Genomic DNA, 15,225 nt, shown 5'->3' with positions numbered 1-15,225 from the left:
CTATTATTATGCTGTTCAGATTTGAATTGTTACATTTATATGCTCTTTGTTTATATACATTTAAAAAGGTATACTTTAAATGCACATGTGTAATAGCATCCTTCTTCTTTACATTTATTTCAATTTGTGGGATGCTGCAGTTTTGCAAATAGTTATTTATTTTTCTTTGATATGGTGCAATATTCTATTATGCTGTTCAGATTGTATTCGTTTTGAATGGTTAGATTTATATGCATTTTGATTATATACTTTAAATGCTTATATACTTTAAAAGTTATACTTTAAATGCAAACTTTTTCAAAACAAACCAATGCATTTTTAAATACATTGTGGTTAAGGTAGAGTATGATTTCATTTAATAATTTAATTAGAATTGTTTTAACACCAATCATAGTCAAACTATCGCAAACTGTTTGACTTGAAAAAATACATAATATATTTTTTTTTAAAGCCGTTTGGGAGCCAAAAGAGTCGTCTCTTTTTGGTGAGTTGAGCCGAAGGAGCCGGTTCACTGAAAAGACCCGGAATGCCCATCACTACTAACCACTATGCTACCTGCCGCACCTATATGATAGGGCTGAATTGAGATTTTTCTTACAGAAGAAATATGGAATGCATATGCATAACTATGGTAGCAATAAAAAGGGATCATTTTGGAGATTATGGGAAAATTAGACTAAAGGTGAGGACAACAGTTAATCTGACACAAGACTGAATCCAAACATTAACTGTTGATTTGTGTATTTTACATTTACTGTAATATTTGCCGCATTTGTTATTAACAAAGTCTGAAAATACTCTGGATACATTCAGTAACATGAAAAATATGAATGGAAAATTTGGGGAAAGTTCAACATAAAACAAAAAAATTACAAGGGTTTGAGCGGTAGGTCTAACTGGTGTCTTCAAGTGGCCACACACCTCTCCAAAGTGTGCACAGTTCCTACGTAATTTCAATGCACTTTTATGACTCGAAGAGTCAACTAACTATTAGGTGGTATCTTAAGCTGTCCTAGCCGTGCTGTTGAGGAACTAGAGCAAGCGGTTTTCTTTGGAACACAACCCTGCCTTCCCGCCATCAAACAATTACTGTTGTTGTTCGCGCGTTCCAGAAACGGTCCATTTAAATCACAATCTGCACAGGTGGGCATAATTTGAAAACATATTATATTGCCAACATGGCTATCTAAGTAACAAAATACGATCTTACAGTGTTAGGCTTTCACAAGGCAAATCAGAGAAGCAGATCTTAAATTTGCTGCACATAGAGTCATGAGTGCATTGTCTGAGTGAGGGAAAGGCTGTGTTCATATTTCTTAAGAAAACGACAAACGGGCTCATTCTGTTCAAACTCAATTGCATACATATATTTAGCAGATGTTATTGCGGGTCAGAACAACCCAGGGTATGACGCCATGTTATTTGGGACTGTACATCAAGCAGAGTGATCATAAATGTTGACAATGTATATAACATGAGTTTTATGATATGGAAATGTGAAGTGCACATTTGGACAAACTGGCTTTTGGCTTGCTTGTATGACATCAAAGCTGTATTTATTATAATCCTCAACATCGCATCTTGCAAAATACATTAAGTCCTCTTTATGTACAGCATTTCCCTCACTCAGACAACAATAAAATTGCTAAAGTTGCCCAATTCACAGGAGGCATTTGGTCAACTTCTTGCCGCGCACTGTGTTCAAGTTCGCAAGTATGGCCCCCACATGTTGAAAGTGTGTTTATTATCTGTGTGTATGTCTATAATCTGTATCACCTGTCTCTTCCAGGATGATGAGGGTCCAGGGGTGCTGCTGGTGAAGGAGGAGGGGTGTGAGGAGGATCTGGGGAACCCTAAGGGGACCATGGTCATGGAGGACAACCAGACTACACCTCCTCCTGAACCCACAGAGGAACCAGCTGAGCAGCACAGGACCACACACAGTCTCACTGAGGTGAGCCTACTGTAAACTGTCTGTATGGGCTCCCGAGTGGCGCAGTGGTCTAAGGTACTGCATCTCAGTGCAATAGGCATCACTACAGTCCCCGATTCGAATCCAGGCTGTATCACATCCGGACGTGATTGGGGGTCCCATAGGGCGGCCACAATTGGCCCAGCGTCATCCGGGTGTGGCCGGGGTAGGCCATCATTGTAAATAATAATTTGTTCTTAACTGACTTGCCTAGTTACATTTTTAAAATTCTATTAGGTTAGGGCCCGGCGTATCCACAAAGCCTCTTAAAACATGAGTGCCGATCTAGGATCAGTTTAGCCTTTCAGATCATAATGAATAAGATTATATAGAGAGATCCTAGAACAGCGCTCGTACTCAGAGACTCTTTGTAGATATGGGCTCAGGGCTTGATTCATTTTGTCTTAAGTGTGTGACCATGTCTTTGAATGATAAAACCATGAAAGAGAGATTAGTAATCAAATCAACTAACATATTTGCATAGTACTCATAGCAATCCCTCATTGCCCAATCAGAAGATGCTCAATAGCAGGGTGCTCATATCAGATTTCTTGATCCAACATCCTCTCACACTGTATCTATTACAGTCAGTAGACATGGAGGGTGGGAAGCCTGATCTGCTGCTAGTCAAAGAGGAGACCATAGAAGACGGCCCAGAGAGCATTGATCTGCTGAGTAGACTAAAGATGGGGGAGCAAGGTAAGAAATACATACAGCCTACATACAAAGGTTATTATAGTTTTGTGTTTTATATTTGTTTTCCTTTCTATTTGTTTTAAGATGTTTAAAAAAATTCTGTTTAGATTCAGTTAGTTTTCAGAACTGATTTCCTCGCTTTATAGTTTTATACAAGCATTTCTATTTATTTTTTATTTTTTGTTTGTTTTAGGGACAGAAGTAGCCAATGCGTGGGAGGCTAGGAGCCATTTATACATTTTCTGTTTTTGTGGATGTCACTACTTTCCACTGTGGGGCAGTAATACATAAGGTGATGGGTCAGGTCGTTAGGTTTAAAGGTAGACTCAGTGAGATGACATAGATGCACCAAGTAAACAGTAGTAGTGGGTCAATTTCCTCAATGACGAGGAGCTTTGAAGCGCGAGGTTAAACTTCTTTGCTGTTTTCGTCCCTTGGTACCAAGTTGTAGCAGCATGAAGCGCACCCATGTTCAGATACTCTGTGTGACTGTGTGAGAGCAAAATCATGCATGGCTGACACCTGCCCGATCTTACAACACCTGGATAAGTTTTTTACATACCAGCTAACCACATCATGGTCACGTTCCCCTGCTCAGATGTCACATGCATCAACCAATAGTTGCGTGCCACGTCATAGACTGTGCAGGCGGGCACCAGACTGCTGTACCATATGATATGGTTAGCTGATATGTACAGTGGCTTGCGAAAGTATTCACCCCCCTTGGCATTCAACCTGGAGTTAAAATAGATTTTTGAGGGGTTTGTATCATTTGATTTACACAACATGCCTACCACTTTGAAGATGCAAAATATTTTTTGTTGTGAAACAAACAAGAAATAAGACAAAAAAAATGAAAACGTGAGCGTGCATAACTATTCACCGCCCCCAAAGTCAATACATTGTGCAGCAATTATAGCTGCAAGTCTCTTGGGGTATGTTTCTATAAGCTTGGCAGATCTAGCCACTGGGATTTTTGCCCATTCTTCAAGGCAAAACTGCTCCAGCTCCTTCAAGTAGGATGGGTTCCGCTGGTGTACAGCAATCTTTAAGTCATACCACAGATTCTCAATTGGATTGAGGTCTGGGCTTTGACTAGGCCATTCCAAGACATGTAAATGTTTCCCCTTAAACCGGGGTCATTGTTCTGCTGGAAGGTGAACCTCCGTCCCAGTCTCAAATATCTGGAAGACTGAAACAGGCTTCCCTCAAGAAATTCCCTGTATTTAGCCGCCATCCATCATTCCTTAAATTCTAATTCTGACCAGTTTCCCCGGCCCTGCCGATGAAAAACATCCCCACAGCATGATGCTGCCACCACCATGCTTCACTGTGGGGATGGTGTTCTCGGGATGATGAGAGGTGTTGGGTTTGCGCCAGACATAGCGTTTTCCTTGATGGCCAAAAAGTCTCCCACATGCCTTTTGGCGTACGCCAAACGTGTATGCTTATTATATCTTTAAGCAATGGCTTTTTTCTGGCCACTCTTCCGTAAAGCCAAGCTCTGTGAGGTGTACGGTTTAAAGTGGTCCTATGGACAGATACTCCAATCTCCGCTGTGGGGCTTTGCAGCTCCTTCGGGGTTATCTTTGGTCTCTTTGTTGCCTCTCTGATTAATGCCCTCCTTGCCTGGTCTATGAGTTTTGGTGGGCGGCCCTCTCTTGGCATGTTTATTTTGGTGCCATATTCTTTCCATTTTTTAATAATAGATTTAATGGTGCTCCTTGGGATGATCAAAGTTTCTGATATTTTTTATAACCCAACCCTGATCTGTACTTCTCCACAACTTTGTCCCTGACCTGTTTAGAGAGCTCCTTGGTCTTCATGGTGCCGCTTGCTTGGTGGTGCCCCTTGTTTAGTGGTGTTGTAGACTCTAGGGCCTTTCAGAACAGGTATATATATACTGAGATCACGTGGCACTTAAATTGCACACAGGTGGACTTTATTTAACTAATTATGTGACTTCTGAAGGTAATTGGTTGCACCAGATCTTATTTAGGTGCTTCATAGCAAAGGGGGTGAATACATGTGCACCCACCGCTTTTCCGTTTTTACTTTTTATAATTTTGTGAAACAAGTTATTTTTTTCATTTCACTTGTAAGATCTGGCATTTGTCAGCAACGTCTGAGCAGAGGAACACTACTGACATGTTACAGATATCTAGTGCCGACTGCACAGTAAATGACGTGGTACGCAATCATTGGTTGATGCATGTAACATCTGAGCAGGGGAAGCAATATCTGCCGTGCTACTCATGGCAACGTCATCTCGCTGAGTCTACATTTAAATTAAAGTAAATCTCAATGTGACCCGGCAGATTCAGAAGCTTAAACTCCATTAGGGAAAAAAGCTTAACTCTATTAGATTTTTGCACAATTATCTTTAGAAAAAACAACTACAACTGAACATAATTCATGATGGATTTTATTTAAGTTTGTTTTGGAGTCAAAGATAGTTTCAGTATAGTTGTAGTATTTCAAATGAGTTTGTTAATTATTTAATTTCAGTTTCCTAAATTGTTTTTTCATGATTAGTTTGTTTTAGTTTACTTTAAAAACCTTGTATATAATAACCTTGTATATAATAACCTTGTATATAAGAACCTTGTATAAACAGTGCACCCGAAAAGTATTCAGACCCCTTGACTTTCTCGACATTGTTACGTTACAGCCTTATTCTAAAATTGATGAACAAATAAATACAGTTAAAGTCGGAAATTTACATACACATTATTAGTAATTAAAACTCGTTTTTCAACTACTCCACAAATTTTTTGTTAACAAACTATAGTTTTGGAAAGTTGGTTAGGACATCTACTTTGTGCATGACACAAGTCATTTTTCCAACAATTGTTTACAGACAGATTATTTCACTTATAATTCACTGTATCACAATTCCAGTGGGTCAGATGTTTACATACACTAAGTTGACTGTGCCTTTAAACAGCTTGGAAAATTCCAGAAAAGGATGTTATGGCTTTAGAAGCTTCTGATAGTCTAATTGACATAATTTGAGTCAATTTGAGGTGTACCTGTGGATATATTTCAAGGCCTACCTTCAAACTCAGCACCTCTTTGCTTGACATAGTCAACTGGAATGCATTTCAATTAACAGGTGTGCCTTGTTAAAAGTTAATTGTGAAATGTATTTTCTTCTTAATGCGTTTGAGCCAATCAGTTGTGTTGTGGCAAGGTAGAGTTGGTATACAGAAGATAGCCTATTTGGTAAAATACCAACTCCATTACATGGCAAGAACAGCTCAAATAAGCAAAGAGAAACAACAGTCCCTCATTACTTTAAGACATGAAGGTCAGTCAATCCAGAAAATGTCAACTTGAAAGTCACCTTAAGTGCAGTCGCAAAAAACATCAAGCGCTATGATGAAACTGGCTATGGAAGACCCAGAGTTACCTCTACTGCAGATGATAAGTTCATTAGAGTTACCAGCCTCAGAAATTGGCAATTAACTGTACTTCAGATTGCAGCCAAAAGAAATGCTTCACGGAGTTCAAATAACAGACACATCTCAACATCAACTGCTTGAATCAAACAGAAAACACGACTAAAGGACACCAATAAGAAGAACAGACTTGTTTGGTCCAAAAAACATGACCAATGGTCATTAGACCGGTGGAAATCTCTCCTTTGGTCTGATGAGTCCAAATGAAAGATTTTGGGTTCCAATTGCTATGTCTGTGAGATGCAGAGTAGGTGAACCGATCATCTCCGCATGTGTGTTTACCACCGTGAAGCATGGAGGAGGAAGTGTGATGGTGTGGGGGTGCTTTGCTGGTGAAACTGTCAGGGATTTATTTAGAATTCAAGGCACACTTAAACAGCATGGCTACAACAGCATTCTGCAGCGATACACCATCCTATCTGGTTTTCGCTTAGTGGGACTATCATTTGTTTTTCAACAGGACAATGACCCAACACACACCTCCAGGCTGTTCAAGGGCTATTTGACCAAGAAGGAGAGTCATGGAGTGCTGCATCAGATGACCTGGCCTCCACAATCAACCGACCTCAACACAATTGAGATGGTTTGGTATGAGTTGGACGGCAGAGTGAAGAAAAAGCAGCCAACAGGTGCTCAGCATTTGTCTGAACTACTTCAAGACTGTTGGAAAAGCATTCCTCATTAAGCTGGTTGAGAGAATGCCAAGAGTATGCAAAGCAGTCATCAAGGCAAAGGGTGGCTACTTTGAGGAATCTAAAATATATTTTGATTTGTTTAAAACATTTTTGGTTACTACATGATTCCATATGTGTTATTTCATAGTTTTGATGTCTTCACTATTATTCTATAATGTAAAAATAAAGAAAAACCCTGGAATGAGTAGGTTTGTCCAAACTTTTGACTGGTACTGTAAGTATTCAGTACTTACAGTACTTTGGTGATGGACCTTTGGCAGCGATTACAGCTTTGAGTCTTCTTGGGTATGACGCTGAAAGCTTGCCACACCTATATTTGGAGAGTTTCTCCCATTCTTCTCTGCAGATCCTCTCTGTCAGGTTGGATGGGGAGCGTCGCTGCACAGCTATTTACAGGTCTCTTTTGAAATGTTAGATCAGGTTCAAGTCCTGGCTCTGCCTGGGCCACTCAAGGACATTCAGAGACTTGTCCCGAAGCCACTCCTGTATTGTCTTGGCTGTGTGTTTAGGGTCGTTATCTTTGGTTTCATCAGACCAGAGAATCTTGTTTCTCATGGTCTGAGAGTCCTTTAGGTGCCTTTTGGCAAACTCCAGGCAGGCTGTCATTGCCTTTTACTGAGGAGTGACTACCGTCTGGCCACTCTACCATAAAGGCCTGATTGGTGGAGTGCTGCAGCGCTGGTTGTCCTTCTGGAAGGTTCTCCCATCTCCACAGAGGAACTCTGTAGCTCTGTCAGAGTGACCATCAGGTTCTTGGTCACCTCCTCCCTAACCAAGGCCCTTCTCCCCAGATTGCTCAGTTTGGCCAGGCAGCCAGCTCTAGGAAGATTATTGGTGGTTCAAAGCTTCTTCCATTTAAGAATGATGGAGGCCACTGTGTTCTTGGGGACCTTTAATGCTGCAGACATTTTTTGGTACCCTTCCCCAGGTCTTCGCCCTGACACAATCCTGTCTCGGAGATCTACGGACAATTCCTTTGACCTCATGGCTTGGTTTTTTCTCTGACATGCACTGTCTACTGTGGGACCTTATACAGACAGGTCTGTGCCTTCCCAAATCATGTCCAATAAAAAATGTTTTACCACAGGTGGAATCCAATCAAGTTGTAGAAACATGTCAAGGATGATCAGTGGAAACAGGATACACCTGAGCTCAATTTCGAGTGTCATAGAAAAGGGTCTGAATACTTATGTAAATAAGGTATTTGTGTTTTTTTATTTCTAAAAACCTGTTTTGGCTTTGTCATTATGGGGTATTGTGTGTAGATTGATGAGAAAAAACATTTATTAAATCAATTTTAGAATAAGGTTGTAACTTAACAAAATGTGGAAAACGGGAAGGGGTTTGAATTCTTTCTGAAGGCACTGTAATGACCAGTAATAGATCTTCAATGGGAACAGGGATGTACCTGGATATTTCTTTTCTTAAATTTCATTCATGAAATTAAATCAATACAACTTATGTTTACATACAAAGCACACATTATAATGTATGAACTTGACCAGGTAATTGACAAAAAAAACTCCATATGTAAAGTTTTCTGCCATGTTTGTAAAGTCTATTTTCTAACTTCTTCCTGCAGGTGGTTGGCTGGAGGCTAACAGAGGAGACTGGGTGGCCATCTTGGATTCCCAGACCCAAACGGGTGCAGCCAAGGGTCCAGGGTACATCATCACCGAGCAGGCCAGGACCAAAGGCGACTTAGTGGAGGCCAGTGGATGGGACAGCATCCTCAACTCTGGGCTGGGGAACAACACTGTTAACCACAACCAGAAACAGACAATTGAACACAAAACAACAACAAAACTAAATCTCCAAGACAACAGACTAGCTGAGACCAGGACGAGGCGTCGATTTGGTCTACGAGGATGGGGAGGTGTTGGTATGCGGCAGGAGAGAACAGACATAGACTCGGCTAGCGATGCTCCATCCTGTTCTTATAGTTGTGATTCAGAGAGACTGATGGCGCCTCAGATTAACTCCCTGACAGGTGCTGCCTTCAGCCTGCCTTCTATAGGATCTATCAACTGGAACATGGACCCTGCGACAACACAGACACTCCCTGTCCTCCGTCCTCACACTCTCCTAATGTTAAACCAGACCTCAGACAATGCCAGAGTCTCAACACTAAATGGCTACACAAGCCCATTAACAAATGCGAGTAGCAGAGACGGAATCAGGAAAGGTGGCAGTGCCAAAGAGAAGCGCTTCCACTGTTCATTCTGTGGGAAAGCCTTCACTTTCCCCAAACAGGTGGAGATCCACCAGAGGATGCACACGGGGGAGAAACCTTTTGGCTGCCACCTGTGCCGGGCCAGTTTCTCAGACTCATCAAACCTGAAGAGGCACCAGAGGGTCCACACAGGGGAGAAGCCCTACAGCTGCCCCCAGTGTGAGAAGAGGTTCTCCCATCAGCACCAGCTAAAGATGCACCTGAAAGTCCACACGGGAGAGAGGCCGTTTGCCTGTACGCACTGTGGGAAGAGGTTCTCAGAGAGGAGCTACCTCAGGATACACCAGAAGAAAATGCACACGGCCCATGTATAGAGTATAGTGGTGACATGTAATGTAGTACTAGTTAGTATGTTTGTAGTCAATTCTGTTGTTTTTGGATGTAGTTGGGAACTGGATGAGGTGAACTGAGTATGATGAGGCAGAGTAAATTATGTGGTGATGTTTATTGTGATGCTGTCTGTAAAAATACTTCAACCATGTCCTGTTGTTTGATGCTGGGGTTTTATGAGGAAATGATAGTCCCTTAATTAATGTTTACTTGATATGAAGTAGTAAAGATGTGTGTAATGTGATGTTGAACTGTTTCCAAAGTATTCTAAAACAAATTTTATCAAAGTGAGGGTACCAGATTTACAGAAAAGGTAAAGTGTTACCACAGTGAGACAAGTTATTCTACTTGTCACATGTATTATTTCGTGAAATAAAAGTTCTGTACTTCACGTTGTGAGCGTAGGAACATTTTATTGAAATGAAATACAAAATTTTATCTGTGCTGACTGGCTTGTTTTTTTGTATCATTGAAGGGACTGAGTTTCCCTTATCTCAGTGGAACCAAAAGATTCTTGAAGTATTATTATTTGAAGTATTATTATTTTTTATAATAAAGTATTATTTTTTATAATAAACTCCAAGTAAGTTGAGCCAAAGGGGTAAGTTGAGCAACCCTTGTTTCTAGGTAACCATACACACACACAATAATTTCACCAAATAAGTCATAATTTCATTGGGTCTGTGAAGGAAGAAACGATATGGAAAAAGTGGTAAGCAAGTTAGGTCCAAAAAACAGATTCAGTGGAATGAATGTATTCGAGGTTTCATAATGCTTGTATCTAAACAAAAATGTATAATTTTGAGATTGTTCTATACATCATTTTGGGTCTCTATAAGCTTGAGGTCCTAAACATAGCATGAAAGTGCATCCATGTAGCTGTATGGTCAAAATAATATAGTCAAAATGTTTGCCTTGGGGTAAGTTGAGCCAATGGAAGTGTTTTACTCCCTGGTGTAATGCAAGGCATTATCACTGTTATATGAGGTTACAACAGGGCCTGGTCTATGGTAAAAGTGTTTTTTTAAAGTACAAAGTGTTTGTTAGGTGGTAAGCCTGTGTTAAACTATGCTTAAAATTATTTTGAAAAAGCGATTGTGTTGAATTGTGTTTTGGACATAAAGATAGACATGGTTTTATAGGAGGCTTAACTTACCCTGTCCCGCAGCTCAACTTACCACATACCACTTTCTTTTTTTGGACAAGCTATTTTTTCAAAAGTGTAATGTTTACATGAATTCATGAACTTCCAGGGATACACAACATCCTGAAATATGTGTAGATATCTTTGATAGAAAAAATATACTATATTCCCCTTGACGGAGTGATACTGAATGTAAACAATTTACCCCACGCCTCCCTACTTGAACCACAGTGTTAGAGATGGGCTTGACTGTGGTTAACATGTTATAATATCATGTAATATATAATAATATATGCCATTTAACAGATACTTATCTAAAGCGACTTAGTCGTGCGTACATACCTTTTTCCGTATGGGTGGTCTCAGAAATCGAACCCACTATCCTGGCATTGCAAGCGCCATGCTCTACTAACTGAGCTAAAGTGGACTGCAGAGGGGTCATGTCATGTTTCTGTGTGTACAGCAGAGTTTCTTATATAAACCTTTTTATGCTCTTCTGTACAATTTGTGTGTCTGCAGTCCACGAAGACCTCCTGATATCCAATATTACTGGTGGGAAAGACTGGACCTCTGAAGCGGCTGGTCACAAACCCTAGCCACGGATCAGAACTGAGTTGGAACCGAAGCCGAACCATGAGGGACAGAGAGTCCACCACCACTACATAGAACACAACCAGTGGACAGGTGGACTGAACAACCTCAGTCCTGGTGGTCATCAGAGAGACAGAGGCTCCAGTCAGAGATCCAGTCTGCAGCCCAGACAGGAGGTATCTAGCCTAAGACAGCACACAATCCCAACAACACTCAAACAATGGCTAGAGGTCAAGGAGGGAGCTCAAAGACTAACCAACTGAGGGTGGGGGCTCCTGCTTCTGCCTCCTCTGGTGTCATTGGTTCACAACGTGGGAGGCCGAGCATTAGGACGGACGCAGACAAGCCATACGCCTGCCCCACGTGTGGGAGGCGCTTTGCTGAGGCAAACTATGTGAAGAAGCACCAGACAGTTCACACCAAGGACAGGCCCTTCAAGTGCAAACTATGTTACATGAGCTTGTCTTTCCTGACTAACCTTATCAGACATAGGAGAGTCCACGATGAGGAGATATTGTAGCAGTGTGGCTTGAGATATACACAGGGTATATCTGGGATAGTTATCATGTCTAGTGTCTTGGGGTAAGAGGGTAATTAACCACATTCCCCTTATTAACCCTTTGTTAACTTGTGCTTTGAAACAAGCTTGAGTAAATACTCCCCAGTAATCCCCAGTTTACAATTGGCTCATTCATCCCCCTCCTCTCCCCTATAACTATTCCCCAGGTCGTTGCTGCAAATGAGAACGTGTTCTCAGTCAACTTACCTGGTAAAATAACGGTAAAATAAATAAATAAATAAATAAAAATACAGTGGGGCAAAAAAGTATTTAGTCTGCCACCAATTGTGCAAGTTCTCCCACTTGTCACGTTCTGACCTTTATTTTCCTTTGTTTTTGTCTTTAGTTAGTATGGTCAGGGCGTGAGTTGGGGTGGGCAGTCTATGTTATGTGTTTCTATGTTGAGGTTTGTCATTTGGCCTGATATGGTTCTCAATCAGAGGCAGGTGTTTTGCATTGTCTCTGATTGGGAACCATATTAAGGTAGCCTGTTTTCACTGTTGGTTTGTGGGTGATTGTTCCTGTTCGTGTGTTCCTGGTTTTTTCTGTGTTCACTAGTTCGGGACTGTAGCTTCGTTGGTTTTTCGTCTGTTTATTGTTTTTGTTCATATTGAGAAGTATTCTAATAAATGATGGATACGCACCACGCTGCACTTTGGTCCTCCTCTCCTTCTACCGATGAAAGACGTTACAACACTTAAAAAGATGAGAGGCCTGTAATTTTCATCATAGGTACACTTCAACTATGACAGACAAAATGAGAAGAAAAAAAATCCAGAAAATCACATTGTAGGATTTTTAATGAATTTATTTGCAAATTATGGTGGAAAATAAGTATTTGGTCAATAACAAAAGTTTATCTCAATACTTTGTTATATACCCTTTGTTGGCAATGACAGAGGTCAAACGTTTTCTGTAAGTCTTCACAAGGTTTTCACACACTGTTGCTGGTATTTTGGCCCATTCCTCCATGCAGATCTCCTCTAGAGCAGTGATGTTTTGGGGCTGTTGCTGGGCAACACTCCAGGACCTTGAAATGCTTCTTACGAAGCCACTCCTTCGTTTCCCAGGCGGTGTGTTTGGGATCATTGTCATGCTGAAAGACCCAGCCACGTTTCATCTTCAATGCCCTTGCTGATGGAAGGAGGTTTTCACTCAAAATCTCACGATACATGGCCCCATTCATTCTGTCCTTTACACGGATCAGTCGTCCTGGTCCCTTTGCAGAAAAACAGCCCCAAAGCATGATGTTTCCACCGCCATGCTTCACAGTAGGTATGGTGTTCTTTGGATGCAACTCAGCATTCTTTGTCCTCCAAACACGACGAGTTGAGTTTTTACAAAAAAGTTATATTTTGGTTTCATCTGACCATATGACATTCTCCCAATCTTCTTCTGGATCATCCAAATGCTCTCTAGCAAACTTCAGACGGGCCTGGACATGTACTGGCTTAAGCAGGGGAACACGTCTGGCACTGCAGGATTTGAGTCCCTGGCGGCGTAGTGTGTTACTGATGGTAGGCTTTGTTACTTTGGTCCCAGCTCTCTGCAGGTCATTCACTAGATCCCCCCGTGTGGTTCTGGGATTTTTGCCCACCGTTCTTGTGATCATTTTGACCCCACGGGGTGAGATCTTGCGTGGAGCCCCAGATCGAGGGAGATTATCAGTGGTCTTGTATTTCTTCCATTTCCTAATAATTGCTCCCACAGTTGATTTCTTCAAACCAAGCTGCATACCTATTGCAGATTCAGTCTTCCCAGCCTGGTGCAGGTCTACAATTTTGTTTCTGGTGTCCTTTGACAGCTCTTTGGTCTTGGCCATAGTGGAGTTTGGAGTGTGACTGTTTGAGGTTGTGGACAGGTGTCTTTTATACTGATAACAAGTTCAAACAGGTGCCATTAATACAGGTAACGAGTGGAGGACAGAGGAGCCTCTTAAAGAAGAAGTTACAGGTCTGTGAGAGCCAGAAATCTTGCTTGTTTGTAGGTGACCAAATACTTATTTTCCACCATAATTTGCAAATAAATTCATTAAAAATCCTACAATGTGATTTTCTGGATTTTTTTCTCTTCTCATTTTGTCTGTCATAGTTGAAGTGTACCTATGATGAAAATTACAGGCCTCTCTCATCTTTTTAAGTGGGAGAACTTGCACAATTGGTGGCTGACTAAATACTTTTTTGCCCCACTGTACCTGTTTTTAGAGGGACGGTAAATCTAGTCAAGAACAAGGACAGTTGAATATTAACCTTACTAAGGTAATGTAGATAGAATAAAGTAATTCTAATATTTTCTACTCTATTCTTGCTAACACACTGTTCTTTCTAAACAAGTCTGCTCTCAGCTTGAAAGATACTGATCATAGGAGATTTGATGTGTAAAGCAGTCCCGTAATTTAAAGAACAGCGTGTACACCTTTTCATTTAACCACACCCTTTGAGCTATGATGCCAACCAATAAGATCCCTTCTCTTCAGTGTCAACAGAAGTGGAGCTAGCTAGCTAGTTAGCTTGACCGGCGGGCACTTGGAGGAAGAATGGCGGATGGCGAGATGACACGAGGCAGAAAGAAGGGAGAAAGGCACAAACTGTACAAATCTCTGCGAAATACATGCAAAGTACTTTCTCTCATGAGTCAACTACAGCAGAGATAATTACATGTTCCTCTCCTGAAAAGCATGAGATGGAGTCAGCAGTGGTGTTAAGTACTTTAAGTAAAAATATTTTAAAATACTGCTTAAGTAGTTTTTTTAGGTATCTGTACTTTACTATTTATATTTTTGGACATGAAAGTGGTCCAATTCACTAACTTATCAAGAGAACATCCATGGTCATCCCTACTGCTTCTGATCTGGAGGACTCACTAAACACAAATGCTTCATTTGTAAATTATGTCTGCGTGTTGTAGTGTGCCCCTAGCTATCCGTACATTTTACAAACAAGAAAATTGTGCCTTCTGATTTTCGTATTATAAGCAATTAAAAAATGATTCACACTTTTACTTTTACTTTTGATACTTCAGTATATTTTTGTAATTAGATTTACTTTAGATACTTAAGTATATTTAAAACCAAATACTTTTAGACTTTTACTCAAGTATTATTTTTCTGGATGACTTTCACTTTTACTTGAGTCATATGAGTCATCTACAAAAGGTATCTTTACTTTTACTCAAATATGACAATTGGGTACTTTTCCACCAATGGGAGTCGTATAGTGAAAGCTTAGAAATCAAACCTGACAAAAGTGAAGAAAAAGAACCTGAAGACTTCTGAGCCTCACCCCAATCATCAGGAAAAGGCATGAGATGACTCTTGTGATTTGTGGAGAAAGTGAATTCATGCCTTTTGGCCAACCAATTTGTGGTATCTGGCTGCGTGGAGAAGGAGTTGTGTATTGTTATCTCAGTCAAAGCATCTAGAAGTGGACTTACTGTTTTTCTGTGTGTCTTCCGCCCAGAAGGAGCGGGCACTCCACATCTCGCTCCTTGGGACAAGAGCTGTGTCTTGCTTTGCTATCTGGAGCAGAGCACCGGTGAAAGGAGT

At 40.9% G+C, this 15,225-nt stretch overlaps 1 protein-coding gene across 2 annotated transcripts in view; it reads left to right on the top strand.

Moving 5' to 3' along the window:
- Window positions 1–9,778, top strand: part of LOC129841216 (zinc finger protein 8-like) — a 28,523-nt gene extending 18,745 nt beyond the window's left edge. For both annotated transcript variants that reach the window (XM_055909378.1, XM_055909377.1), the window contains exons 4-6: window positions 1,790–1,954; window positions 2,560–2,671; window positions 8,407–9,778. In XM_055909378.1, coding sequence (XP_055765353.1) covers window positions 1,790–1,954; window positions 2,560–2,671; window positions 8,407–9,371 — 1,242 coding nt within the window. In that variant the 3' untranslated portion in view covers window positions 9,372–9,778. The remainder of the gene's footprint in view (window positions 1–1,789; window positions 1,955–2,559; window positions 2,672–8,406) is intronic.
- The last annotated feature ends 5,447 nt before the right edge of the window (window positions 9,779–15,225 follow it).

This window comes from Salvelinus fontinalis, chromosome 42 (assembly GCF_029448725.1).
Source record: "Salvelinus fontinalis isolate EN_2023a chromosome 42, ASM2944872v1, whole genome shotgun sequence".
Taxonomy (NCBI): Eukaryota; Metazoa; Chordata; class Actinopteri; order Salmoniformes; family Salmonidae; genus Salvelinus; species Salvelinus fontinalis.
The sequence above is the reverse complement of the archived record's forward strand: the minus strand, read 5'-3'. Positions and strand labels throughout refer to the sequence as shown.